General features: G+C 40.5%; 1 protein-coding gene and 1 long non-coding RNA gene across 7 annotated transcripts in view; one reads left to right on the top strand and one right to left on the bottom strand.

Annotated features, from left to right (window-relative positions):
* Positions 1-13217, bottom strand: part of MYBPC3 (myosin binding protein C, cardiac) — a 119374-nt gene that overhangs the window by 7902 nt on the left and 98255 nt on the right. For all 5 annotated transcript variants that reach the window (XM_025216648.1, XM_025216650.1, XM_025216649.1 and 2 more), the window contains 2 exons: positions 4129-4324; positions 291-430 (listed from right to left, as the gene is read on the bottom strand). In XM_025216648.1, the coding sequence (XP_025072433.1) occupies positions 291-430; positions 4129-4324 (336 nt within the window). The remainder of the gene's footprint in view (positions 1-290; positions 431-4128; positions 4325-13217) is intronic.
* LOC112552087 overlaps positions 1-13217 on the top strand; it is a 48913-nt gene that overhangs the window by 17064 nt on the left and 18632 nt on the right. The gene's annotated exons all lie outside the window — the stretch shown is intronic.

Below are 13217 nucleotides of genomic sequence, written 5' to 3'. Positions count from 1 at the left end.
TTCCCTAAACTTTTTCTCCCAGCTTCATTAGACAGCTTGCTGTGCATCTTTCTGATTTCATTCTATTCTCAAGTGCCTAATCCCATGCATTGTATGGGAGCCACGGATGCCTGTATTGGGGCTCTGAATGCTGAAGGATGACAAGAGTTATATTTTTTCTGTGCATTTAGCCTCAGATTGAATTTGTACCTTCTGTTATAGGATTCTACCTCCCTATTCTGTATTACCCTCCTCTTATCCTATCCAGTTTCACTGATCTGCAGAAATACTGGTAAGCTTCAAAAACTCACCATCGTTTTTTTGTCAGCTTTCTGGATTGTATACCCCAAAATCTGTGCATTGCCATCATCTTGGGGAGGTGTCCACTCCAGAGCAACATTGAATCCCCACACATCTACAATCTTCACATTCTGAGGAGGACCAGGCTTGTCTACAGAGGAGAAAAATTAGACAAACCCAGTTCTTGTTTCAGGCTCCCTGCATTTCTCTTCAGCAAGCAGGAAAAACAGCTTGTTAGTGGGCACATCTACATGAGACAATACAAGCGCAGTAGACTAATTCTACTGCCCATTAGCATGGCAGGCAAAAACTGTCCTAATGGGCAATAGAATTAGTCTACTGCCCATTAGCATCACAAAAAAGTATGTGCTGGTGCTACTGCGCAGTAGTGCTGATCACAGCACATTAAGTTAGTACCTGTTATTACAGGTACTAAACTTAATACACCATAATTATGGTGCATTAATGCATGTGTAGACATGCCCACTGAGTTCTATAATAATCCCACAGCAAAACAACTACATTGTAAAAAGCTTAAAGTGGAAAACTGAAATATGTTTAGCCGTTCTTTACTTGTGTTGTTACCTATAGCTTGAGTGCTTCCATGTATTTTAATCTTTGTACAGATCTACAAATGGATCTATAGAACTGTCTAAAATGGGTGCTTGGAAGAAAAAGCTGATGGTTCTTAAGGGTCATGAAGATGTTAATATGGATGGTGGTCGGCTCGAGTGTCACTGAAATACTCTGATAATTGGTGGGTAGTAGGAGAAAAGAGGCAGGAATCTTATTAGCTGGATTTAATCAAGAAAAAACTATTTTGGAGGGATACCACTGAAGAAACAGATTTCAAAGCCAATGACTTATTGCCTCTTTAATTAGAGGCTGTCATCTGGGAGCCTGATGTGAAAACTGTAATACAAGTTTAGCACAAGTTTTTCCATAGAAATGTGCATATTGTTGATTTTTACTCAATTGGTTAAGAAAGCACTAGAATTGATTCTAACTCTTGGCTTCAGCAGGTATATCTTGAGAAGGAGTAAATATTGAAGTCTCTGTTGGTACCAAAAAGTTGATTTTTGAAAGGTAATTAGAATAAACAACTTGAGCTAAACCTTAGTAAAAATATGACAGTGGTCCAGTCAAATGATAAGGTCTATCTCGGGCATGATGATAGGGTTTTAAACTGGGGCCTTGCTTTTGACTAGAGAAAGATGGAAACCCATTTTTTCTACGAATCGGGGAGGTTTTTTAAAATCTAACAATAATTGAAAGTAGTAATGTTTCCTTCTGAATGTGCGCTTTTCACCTGTATGGTGGAACCTCATGTCACTAAGATTTCTAGGCTGAATTACTGTAATTTCTTCTTTGCTTCTGGTTTTGGAGTGTTGACTGGAGTTAACAACCATAGGTTTGTAGTTCTTCTCTTCTGTTCAGAGCTCAAGAGGATTTGCTGCAGGGTAGGACAGATTTTGGTTGCCTGTCTCCTTATCCCAAAAGGGTAACAACATGAGGCTATGGACATTAATCCCTCAGCAAGTAGACATGTGTCAAGGAAGGTTAGCCGACTCATTGCTAACCCCTGAATGTTGTCTACAGAGGATTGGTGATTGATTTATTGTCTCTATGAAAGCTGGGTTGGCCTCCTGGCCTTCCATTTGACATATACATGCCACTCCATAGCAACTGAAGGACTGCTGTCAGTAAGAAAAAACAGTATGCATGTCTTCCATGATTCTCTACTGCCAAGTACATACTAATCTGGGGAGAGCAGAAGTTGCTGTTGAGAGAAACAAATAGGGCGGTTCTGAATGAGTGGCTGAGCCAAAGATTGTACATATATGCTTTGGCTACAAAACGCTCTGCAGGTGTCCAAGGTCTTTCAAGTTGGAGTAGTAGATTAAATGAGACTGCTCTCAGATTTTGACAAAGCTATCCACTGAAGAACACAGAAATGTTATTCCAGTACTTCAGGCTTGGTACATTTTAATCAGTGTAATGAGATTATTCACTTTTTGTGTCAGACATTAGGTTTCTGTCTCCTCATTCCCAAAGGGTAACAACATGAGGCTAATGACATTAATCCCTCAGCAAGTGGATGTGTCAAGGAAGGTTAGCTGCATAATTGAGTCTTCAGAGGATCGGTGACTGATTTATTGTCCCTATGACAGCTGAGTTGGCCTCCCCAACCTTCCATCTGACATACATGACACACCATAGCAACTGAAGGACTGCCATCAATAAGAAAAACAGTATGTATTGCTCCCATCTTTTCTTCTACCAAGTACATACCAATGTGGAGAGCAGAAGTTGCTGTTGACAGAAACAAATAGGACAGCTCCGAATGAGCCAAGATTGTGCATATATGCTTTGGCTACAGAAAGCTCTGTGGGTGTCCAAGGTCTTTCAGGTTGAGGTGGGACATTAACTGCTGACACTGATTTCATATTGTAACAAAGCTATCCACTGAAGAATATGGAAATGTTATTCCAGTCCTTCAGGCTTGGTATACTTTAATCAGTGTAATGAGATTATTCACTTTTTGTATCAGCAATTAAATTTCTGAGGGCAATGGTTTTCTGATAACTGATGTGGCTGTACATATGACATACTGAACATTGAAAGGAAAATACTTGGTATAGTCCTGTCAGACCAAGGCTCTTGAGGTATAGAACACCTCAATGACTACTTTGCCATCTTTATCATTTATATCTCCAATTTTATAGGACTTTCAACTTATTCATGAAACACTATATTACCAATTCTGAAGTGCCAGGAATTTAGTTAAATAATACAGTTCACTACAAGTATACATTTCTAGAAGAATATTGAAAAAGTGGAAGAAATTGGGGATGGCAAAAAATGTTTGTGACTAGAGGAACTGGTTTAATCTCCCCCTTCCCCTCAAAAAAAAGAGCAAGATGTGGATAGTAATACTGACCAGCATTTCAAATATTTGCAGATTCTTAATGATAAAGATAGATAAAATAGTTATTTAGCATCTAGATCTATGATGAGGAGAAATGGGAAAAATTAGGTTGTGCGTTAAAGAAATCTATCTGACAGAGAGATATATATTAAGCTGTCAAATATATATACTCTCAGGGTAAGTTACTGAAACTAGATCACTTCATCTTTAAAATGATGTTAAAAAATACTGGAAAATGTACAGCAATAGCCAGTGGCGACACGTATGGGGTGCATGGGGGTGCATGTGCACCCCCTGAGAGCGCTGGTGCACCCCCTGTCAGGCCGTGCTCCCCATTTAGGTGACAGGCAGGAGTGCCCATGTCCCCCCTGCGAGTGCCAGCCAGGGAGCAGGGCCTTCCAGAAGTGGCGCAGCTGCTTTTTGGTGAGTGAGATCAGCCGTGGGGGGAGTTCCCCCTTCCCTTCCCCCTGGTCAGTGAGATTGGCTGGGGGGGGGGCGCCCCCCCCCCCCCCCCCCGGTCGCTGACTCAAGAGGCACCAGTTGCCCATCGCAATAGCAGTCCTCCACTAGGCTTCAAGAAATGGGTTAGCTGGTCTAATAGGCCTTTTCCATTTCTCGCTTCTATGGTTGTATTAGATAAGAATTCTCTGAATACATAGACCTGTTTTTAGCTTATATTTGCATTCACTGACCCTGGGAACAATAGGATAATACACACATTCATGCCATGACTTTACATTCACAAAGCTGGGGTAGAGAAGATTCCAGACTAGCACACTAATTTCTAGATTGATATTTCTTCTCTTGGAGGGAGAATGCAGAACCATGCAGAACACCAAGATTCATCGTTTCTCCATTTGTTTTCTGAAGGATCTATGTGTTAGTTCTCTACATTGACTCTAGTGTCACCAGGTTCTCACCTGCAATCTGTATGGTAATAGTAACCTTATCCTCCATGTTTTCTATTTGAACTGCCACTTCATAAGTCCCTGAGTGATGACGCTGTGCCTTTCGGATGAACAGGATTGTGTCTGTAATGCTGTTACGAATTCCCACATCTTTGGACTCTAGTGCTTGACCATCTTTCATCCAAGTAACTCTGGGTCTAGGTTTACCCTGCAGGAAGAAAAAAATATATATTTGAACTATAATAGATTTTCTTTTCCCAGGCCCTTTCTTTTCTAATTTATGAAACTGGAAAAGATTTTTTTTCCAGATGCTTTATTGAGAGATACAGTATGACTGGCTGAATGCTTTCCCAGTTCCTTGACCCTTCCATGCATATATCCTTACCCATCCTTCTCATGCAGTGATGCCACAGCTTAGTGGGACAGTGCACATAGAGCCTCCTTATGTTCACAAAAATAATTTTGTGAATAAACACTCTTGGAAAACAGCCAAGGTTACTCTGTCATTTGAGACTCATTAGGCAGAAGACATTTTTAAAGGGACATTTGGTGGTAAAATCTCCATTTAGGCAGCAAGAGGTGTCTGACAGCCTGTCCACTCAGTTGCCACAGCAGTAACCATACAAAAATAAGTCAGAAGGTAGGCTAGAGATGCGCCTTATAGACTAACTGAATCTGAGAACCTGCCTTCCACTTGACTTCAGACTACATGGCTACCTAACTTTCTCTACTCCATACCAGGATCATTCTGGCTACAATTCTCAGATGCCTATACATGTGCTCTGGGGTGGGTTAATTACAGCAGCTCTCAGGAGCTGCTTTAATTTAAAATGCCCACAGCATCTTGTGTATTCAATGTCCCACATTTCAAAATGCCAGTGGGGGGCTCATTCGATAAGCTTTAGTTAAAGCGCCCTCACCACTGTTTTGAAAAACAGGACACTAAATACATGAGATGCTGCAGCACACCGGAGCATTCTGATTAGATTAATGGAGTCTGTTCCAACACATTTGAATCAGAATTTGTCAGAGCATGTGTACAGGCACCCAAGCTCCTGTCTATTGAAACGATTACAAAAATCACCAAGTCTTATGGCTGAACTAATTATTTGCGGTTTACTCTTAGGGTATGTCTAGACTTGATGTCATTGTGCCTCAGTCAGGACATTCCTCATTGTGCCCTACCCATGTCTGCTCACAGTCTCTGAACCTGGAAATACATTGGTGGAAATACTCTGGAGCCATCTTCAGTGACTGCTCTGAAGCACATTGAAGACAGAATTATCAAGATTGTCTCTATAAGGGATGCCCATGAACATCATTATTGACTTATTTCTGGGTTTGGAGCTGGAGCCAGTGGCTGGGGCACACTTGGGAATATTGGCAAGCATCCTGCTAGCACAGCATAAGCAATCCTTGAAAAACTTAAAGCAGATGCTGGCAACCATTACAAACAGCAGGTCGGCAGTTGCCACCCAGCCACTAGTGCTGGCCCCTGATCTCCCTCTCTTGCGTATGCCTTGTGGTCTTCACTTACCATTGTCATGAAAAGCTGCTGATTCTTATAGCCAGAAACCAGGCAGAGGGGCAAATTCAGCAAAGGTAGTAGTCAGAGGAAAAGAAAAGGGAGGTGAGGTAAGGGGAAAGGTCCCCAGCCACCATGGGCCAGATCCACACTCTGTGGGCTGGATCCAGCTCACAGGCTACATGTTGCCGAACCCTGCTCTACACCAAGTTTTCCTTGTCACTACAGCAAAATTCTCTTCTAGGCAGCTAGAAGTCTCTTTTGCAATAGATCTGACCAAAAATACTAGAAAAAAGCTTTCTGGACCACCAAGAAAAAATCATCTTATTTTAAGAATCAAATCTTTTCTTCATTCTTTGGATCATTAGTTGCTGCACCAAGAAGCAACCAGGATTTTTAAGTGTGCTAGAGACTTTTGCTTCTCAGCATTTTGAGGGCTTGCTTTCTGTCTGTTCTCAGCTGAACCTAATTTGGGGTAGGACTGACCCAGAACATAAAAGCCTAAACAGACAATGTCCAGTATAAGTTGTTAACAGGAAAGTTTTTACAGGAAGTTGGGTGTGGAGTTTGTGTGGTGGTGGGGCAGGTGGGGTTGTTTTGGTAAGGTGTAGTTTCTTGGTTTTGGTTATGGAATTTTCTCCTTTTTGATTTTTGTTTTTCTTCAAGATTTTTTGGGATGGGATATGAAAGCTGCAACTTGTATATTATTCTTGAGTGAGTTGCTGGTTCCAGCTATATTTGCATAAAATCTCACACAACAGTACTCATGGAGAATAAAGTCAGGGGACTGAAAATGCAGCTGAGGCAAAGATGGAAATCCAAGAGGATTTCTAGAAGGCTGTGAAGAAAGGAAAGGAGAGAGTGCATATGGAAATGAGCTTCTGACACCTGCTGAAAAAGATGATCTGCTGGGCAGACCTTCAGAAGACAAAAAGAACATTCTGGTTTATATTGCTGAGCACTCATTCTCAAGAGTTCTCACCCCTTTCACAATGGGAGACATGGAAACAGAAGCACGGGCTGTCTGCTGGGAGAAAAGATATGGAGACAAACCTGAGGTTGAGATGGTTTCTGATGGGGGCAGACAAGAATCTACTAATTGTTCTTTTTGTAGGAACAAACAATACAATCAGATACTCACTGGGCATGTCTACATGAGATGCGCAGTAGCCTAAAAAAACTGCACAGTAGTGCATCACAGCATGGACAGTGCTAATATACTACCCTGCAATATTATCAGGCTACTGTGCAGTAGCATCACCAAAATGGCGTTCACTGGTGCTACTGCTCAGTAACTCTAATTACTGCGCATTTAGTTAGTACTTACTAAATTAAATGTGCAGTAACTACTGTACATTAATGAATATGTAGATGCACCCACTAACAAGACTAAAGGACAATTATGTTAGTCTGGGGAAAACATTTAAGGAGGTTGAAGTTTTAATGATCTTCACTGGGATTCTTCTTGTTCCAAGAAAACCAGATAATGAAGATTACCAGATGGCTGAAAGATTGGTGCTATAGGAAAGATTTTAGGATATTCAATCAGTGACTGGACAGAAATTTCTCCAGGAATGGTCTCTACTTAAGTAAGGAAATAGCCTGCTGGGATCAAGTTTGGCACTGTTGATTAGAAGAACTTTCAGCTACCAACTCAGTGGAATATGGGAGAAAGCCACACATCCCCATGCTGGGAAAAATATACAGCAAGAAGCAAATTGAGTATATTAGGTAGATTATAGTCAGTAGAGACAAATGAGTTACTAATATACCCTGCAAGGCATTGACAAAACCTCATTTAGAACACTGCATACAATTATGATTGCCAGTGTTCAAAAAAGACAAATTTAAACTAGAAAAGGTACAGAGAAGGGCCACTGACATAATTAAGGGAATGGAGAATGTATCTTATTAAAGGAGCTTAAAAGTACTTGTTTAGCTTAGCAAAATGAAGGGTGAGAAGGGATGTGATTACTTTTTATAAAGACATGAGATGTTTGGGTTTTTGGGGGTTTTTTTGTAATGCAGTGGGTATTGGTAATTCCATACTTTAGGGCTTCTGCTGGTCATCTGTACAAGTCAGAAATGATTGTTTCCCCTCATGAGTACTTTATTGGCTTTTTAGTAGTAATGGTAGCAATGGTTGGGTAGAGGAATGCCAACAGTAAGCAAGGGAGACTGTTGTAGTGATGAGTTCTCCAAGGTAAAAAAGAGGCAGTCTGTTAAAAAGTAAATAGCTGGGAATTAGGAAAACAAAGGGTAGAGGAAGAGAGGAGGGAAGGAAGGGGGGAAAATGTAAAAGGTAAGTTCAGGCAGGTACCTGGTGAATCAGATGTCAAGCAGGTTGTACTGTCATAAATTCAATGTCTATATTGAGTCTGTGACTTTTTGTATCCAGTAGATTTATGAAGTGAAGTTCGTAGGCTTGTCTATGAAAGGTGTTTTGTAAGTACGCTCCTAAATTCCAAAGGTGTTTTGTAAGTAGAGTCTTACATTCCAAACTAGCCAAGGTTGTTTTGAAATTATTTGCAGCCCTCAGATACATTTGTAAGCAACAGATATGGCATGCTGAAGGCTTTAAGGTCATGTGGCCTAATTTCCTTGAACTCTAGCTGGAGAGGTCATACATCTCTGCTCCCCAGAAAGTAACTAAGAACAGTGTTCTACAATGTCAAAAATAACATGGACATCCAAATATCTGTTTCAACAAAACTGCTCACACGACAGACACAAGAAACATCTCTACAAACGAACATTCTGGAGCCCAGAATAAGTCTTTCCTTAAATGAACAGCAAAATTTAGCAAATGTCCACATACATTAATATTGCTGTATATTTTCATGAACTGGTAAAGAGGAGACATGGAAGGTTTCTGTCCTCAATGTCTATTCCATAATGGTGTATGATTCGCATTGATTTATTTGCCATCAGCTGGAATCAGAAATACAAACTCTCTTATTTCAAAGGATACAAAAGACCAAGGTCTTTCACAGATGCCTTCCTCCTTGGCTGCCACAGAATTTTCTGTATGCAATTTCCCTGAAACTGTCTATAGCTAGCATGATCTGCAAGAATCAGATGGGGCAAAACTATAATGATTATTAATCGTTTTTGGTTGAGTAAGACCATTCTGGTTTCTAGATCTTCTGGACCTGCCATAAGATTGCTACCAAATGCTATACTTCTACTCTCTTCACTTCTATATAAAATGTTTTAATCTGTCATCTTGGATGCTGAGTTGCTGAACATAGGCATATCAGACAGAAGCTGTTCTGAGGCTGACCACAAGATACAAGCACAAAGCAGGAAGTCACTAGCCAATTCTGTTTACACAGGTTTCTGGACATATTGGAAAGAAAAAGGATCTTCATCAGGACTGGCAAAACAGTTAATACGCCATCTCAGCCATTTAGGAGGAACCAGATGAACTACTCAAACTCCATTTTTCTTTTTCTTTATCTGGTATTAATTAGGTCATAATGGTACGTCACTCTTTCTGTACCTCTTCCATATTTTATATGATGTCACTATTTGTGTCTTTAATAGCAATCATCTATTTAAAGATAATAAAAATATTTAAGGAAAAAAGTTACATTTTGACCTCATTTTTCATGTGCCCTTTACCAAAATATTTATAGTCAGCTCCTTCTCTGGTTTTCCAGCAAAATGGAATAGTTCAAAGGATTAGCGTAGCAAAAGATCCATCCTAAAAGTTTTGGTAAAGACCAAACAAGAAAAAAATTTAGCATTAAAAAGAGCTTTTCTTTTAGCATTAGCTAGCTCAAAACAGAAGCTTATTATAAAAGCATCATTTTAACCATAAATCTAATTTTGCCATTGCTGATGGTATAATACAGTTGAGCAAGCACTTTCATTATAACTCCTTATTTAAAATGTAGTGACTAATGAAATAGTGCAAGTGTTTGCAGTATTGGTTTTCATATCTGAGACTTTTATATTTATAGACTGTGAAAAACATAAACCCATAGAAAGCACATTCTTAATACGTATCACAGAGGATTGGATTTCTGTAATGTGCCATATCTAATCCTGGAGGGAACAGTGAGTGGTAGCGTAAATAAATGCCCCATCAAAATAGTCTCAAAGGGCACCTATACAAGTGCCGGATGTTAGCATATGTTGGAGCAGACTTGATTAAGTGAGTCTGCTGGAGCTTGCTAATTAGCATGCTACAGCAGCCTCCATCTTACATGTATTCAGTGTCCTGTGTTCAAAATGGTGGCAGGGCCACTTTAACTAAAGCTTGTCCAACGAGCTTTAGTTAAAGTGGCCCCGCCACCATTTTGAAGCACGGGACGCTGAATACATGTGATGTTGCACGTGCTTTAATTAGAGTGGTGCTTGGAGCCGGTCTAATTAAAGTGCTCCCCACACCCTGGAGCATATGAAAGATACCCAAAGGTATCTGTTGCAGGAAGAGACATGATATTTGCAACAAAGTTTGACACACACTTTTAGGTATAAGATGGGAACAAAGGCTTCTAAGGAACACTGAATCTCATCTATCATAGAATCATAGAAAGTTAGGGTTGGAAGGAACCTTAGGAGGTCATCTAGTCCAACCCCCTGCTCAAAGCAGGGCCAACCCCAATTAGATTGTCCCAGCCAAAGCTTTGTCCAGACAAAGCCTTGAAAACCTTCAAGGATGGAGCTTCCACCATCTCTCTGGGTAACCTGTTCCAGCATTTTACTACCCTCCTAGTGAAAAAAAATCTTCCTAATATCTAACCTAAAACTTCCCTTGCTACAACTTGAGACCATTGCTCCTTGTTCTGTTTTCTGCCACCACTGAGAACAGTCTAGCTCCATCCTCTTTCGACCCCCCCTTCATGTAGTTGAAGGCTGCTATTAAGTCCCCTCTCAGTCTCCTCTTCTCTAAACTGAATAAGCCCAGTTCCCTCAGTCTTCCCTCATAAATCAAGTCCCCCAGCCCCCTCACCATTTTTTCTGACCTCTGCTGGACTCTCTCCAATTTGTCCACATCCTTTCTGTAGTGGGGGGCCCAAAACTGAACACAGTACTCCAGATGTGGTCTCACCAGTGCTGAATAGAGGGGAATAATCACTTCCCTTGACCTACTAGCAGCACACCTACTAATTCTTTATGAGCCAGCAGTTCACCCTTGTTGCCAAATTCAGCTTATTAGTAACACAGTATTCTTTCTACTAAGTATCTACCTAGTTTGTTTTGGAATACAAATATATTAACTGATTCTCTTCCTCCTAACAGGGTATCCTGAATCATAACACTCTACTGGAAAAACATATAGATACTAATAATTGTGGTTGTCTTTCTCTGTATTTTTTCCTATAAGGATTTTAATTAAAAAAAAAAATCAAGTTAATCTATCCTCACTTTACCCTTGTAAGGTAGATGAACAAAATTTCCATGTCACAAATGGGTAAGCAGATACTCACAGAGCATGAGTGATCTAGACATGGTCACACAGAAATTCAGTCACAGCTAAGAACAGAACTCAGTGTTCTGACTTACAATTCCATTACACTAGGTTCCTCAGTTCATGAATGCAAACACTTATCTATGTTTGTCCTTGGAGTCTCTAGTCATGTCTACTTAAAAACCTTTTCTTCAGCAAGAATGCTCTCAAATATTAACTTTATGAAAAAATCAAACCTCTGAAATTTTCATTATTCTTATTGTTTTCCTTCTATATATATATATATAAAAAAAATCAGCAACTGGGTATGGGTAACAGTGTCTAAATATGATCAAACAGGCCACTGGTACATGATTGACTTATAATAGAATGGGATCTGATCCCAACCATCACACATCTTGCCATGCCATGCATACATGGCAGGACGCGTGATTGCTAGGATCAGGGACAGACCCCAACTGTGCAACTACCAGCAGTCCCTCCAGGGCTGCTGGGTGTGGGAGATCACAGACTCCAGGTGGGAAAAGCCAAAGGGCTTCCACAGCTGGGGAGTCTAAACCCTGAGCCCAGCACCCTGCCAGCAGTGCAGGGAATCAAAGGCTCTCAGCAGGGGAAACAGAAGGGCTGCCAGAGGTCCAAATTTTGGAGCTTCATATGTAATAATGTTTATACTTCGAAGGTGAAATTTCACATTTGTTCATACAGTTGCAGAAAGCACAAGAACAAATAACTGCTTATTTTTTTAAACTATCCATAACTGTATGTTTCTATACAAAGTAACTGTATGTAACTAGACATATGCAGTGTTGAAAACCTACATCTTATCTCTGCCAGAGAATGAATTATTGGGGAAATTCTGGGGAGAAGAGATGCTCATGTGTTTCTCAGTATGATAGAGGTTTATTTCCCAGGTACATTTATTTGATTCACAAAGTAGAAAGCCTAAATTTAAATAATCTATTTTAATAAACTGTCTCATTTGTACGTTAGTTATTTTGTAAAGAAATGTGCATACTTCTGGATTAATATAAACAACTGGATTTACAGTGATGTGGTACATCTTTTTGCTACCAAGGGATAGGGTTGCCAACTGTCAGTAAATAAATTTAAAAAAAATCTAAAAATGGCTGTCAGTATAGTCAGTAAAAATGTTTTTGCCATCAGCAAAAACACTAAGCAACTGCAGCTTGATTTAATCTCTGACAGACAGAGCACAGCAGCCCCACCTGGTGTTCAAGCAGGAGCACAGCACCATGCAGGGAGCATTTTCTGAACCATGTGCTGCTGCTGCTGCATTCCAGGATGCCTGTAATACTTCTGGATGACAGGCAGGCAGGCAGGATTCTTTGGAGGTCTGCTGGGATACAGGAGCAGGGCTGGCAGGGGTACAGCTGGGGCATGGACTGGGGGTAGTAGGCAGCATGATACAGGGTGCAGTTGGGGACATTAGGGTGTGGAAGTGAGTAGAGAGCCCCTGGTGGGTGGGGCAGGACAGTATAAAACCATTGCTGCAATCAAGTAGGGTTGTCAACACAAAGATTTTTTTGTTGCAAACTTTTAACTGACAACCAAACTTTTTGTTTTTTATTATGGTTGATATTCAACTCCTATATTTGGACCCAGCCTTTATAACTGGAGCCTGGCAAAAAAGTTACATTTACATTATGTAAAACATAGCAGTAAAAGCATGTGTCAGTGAAAAAAAAAAGACACAACAACTTGCAGATGTATCAGTAAAAGCAAACTTGCAGATTGTCAATAAAAAAAATACTTAGGTTAGCCATCCTGCTGAGGGGTGCACACTATATCTATATATATACAGATATATCTATCTATCTATATATATAGGACCTCCACCTGACACAAGAGGTACACGGTCCCACTAGGGGGAATGCCATACTGGATCTGGTATTGGCAACGGGGGATGACATGGTAGGGGACCTACAGATCGGGTAGCCATCTGGGGGACAGTGATCACCTAATAATAGAATTCACCATAAGACGTCGAGTGGGTAAGGTAACTAGTACGGTGAAAGCGCTAGACTTTAGGAAAGCTGATTTAAATGAACTCAGGCGATTGGTCAAGGACGCACTGCAGAGTAGGAGTTTTGAAGTGATGGGAGCCCAAGAAGGGTGGCTGTGCCTTAAGGAAACGAT

This window comes from Alligator sinensis, unplaced genomic scaffold, assembly GCF_000455745.1.
Source record: "Alligator sinensis unplaced genomic scaffold, ASM45574v1 scaffold686_1, whole genome shotgun sequence".
In the NCBI taxonomy this organism is placed as follows: Eukaryota; Metazoa; Chordata; order Crocodylia; family Alligatoridae; genus Alligator; species Alligator sinensis.
Note: the sequence above shows the minus strand (reverse complement) of the source record. Positions and strands in the feature narration are given on the sequence as shown.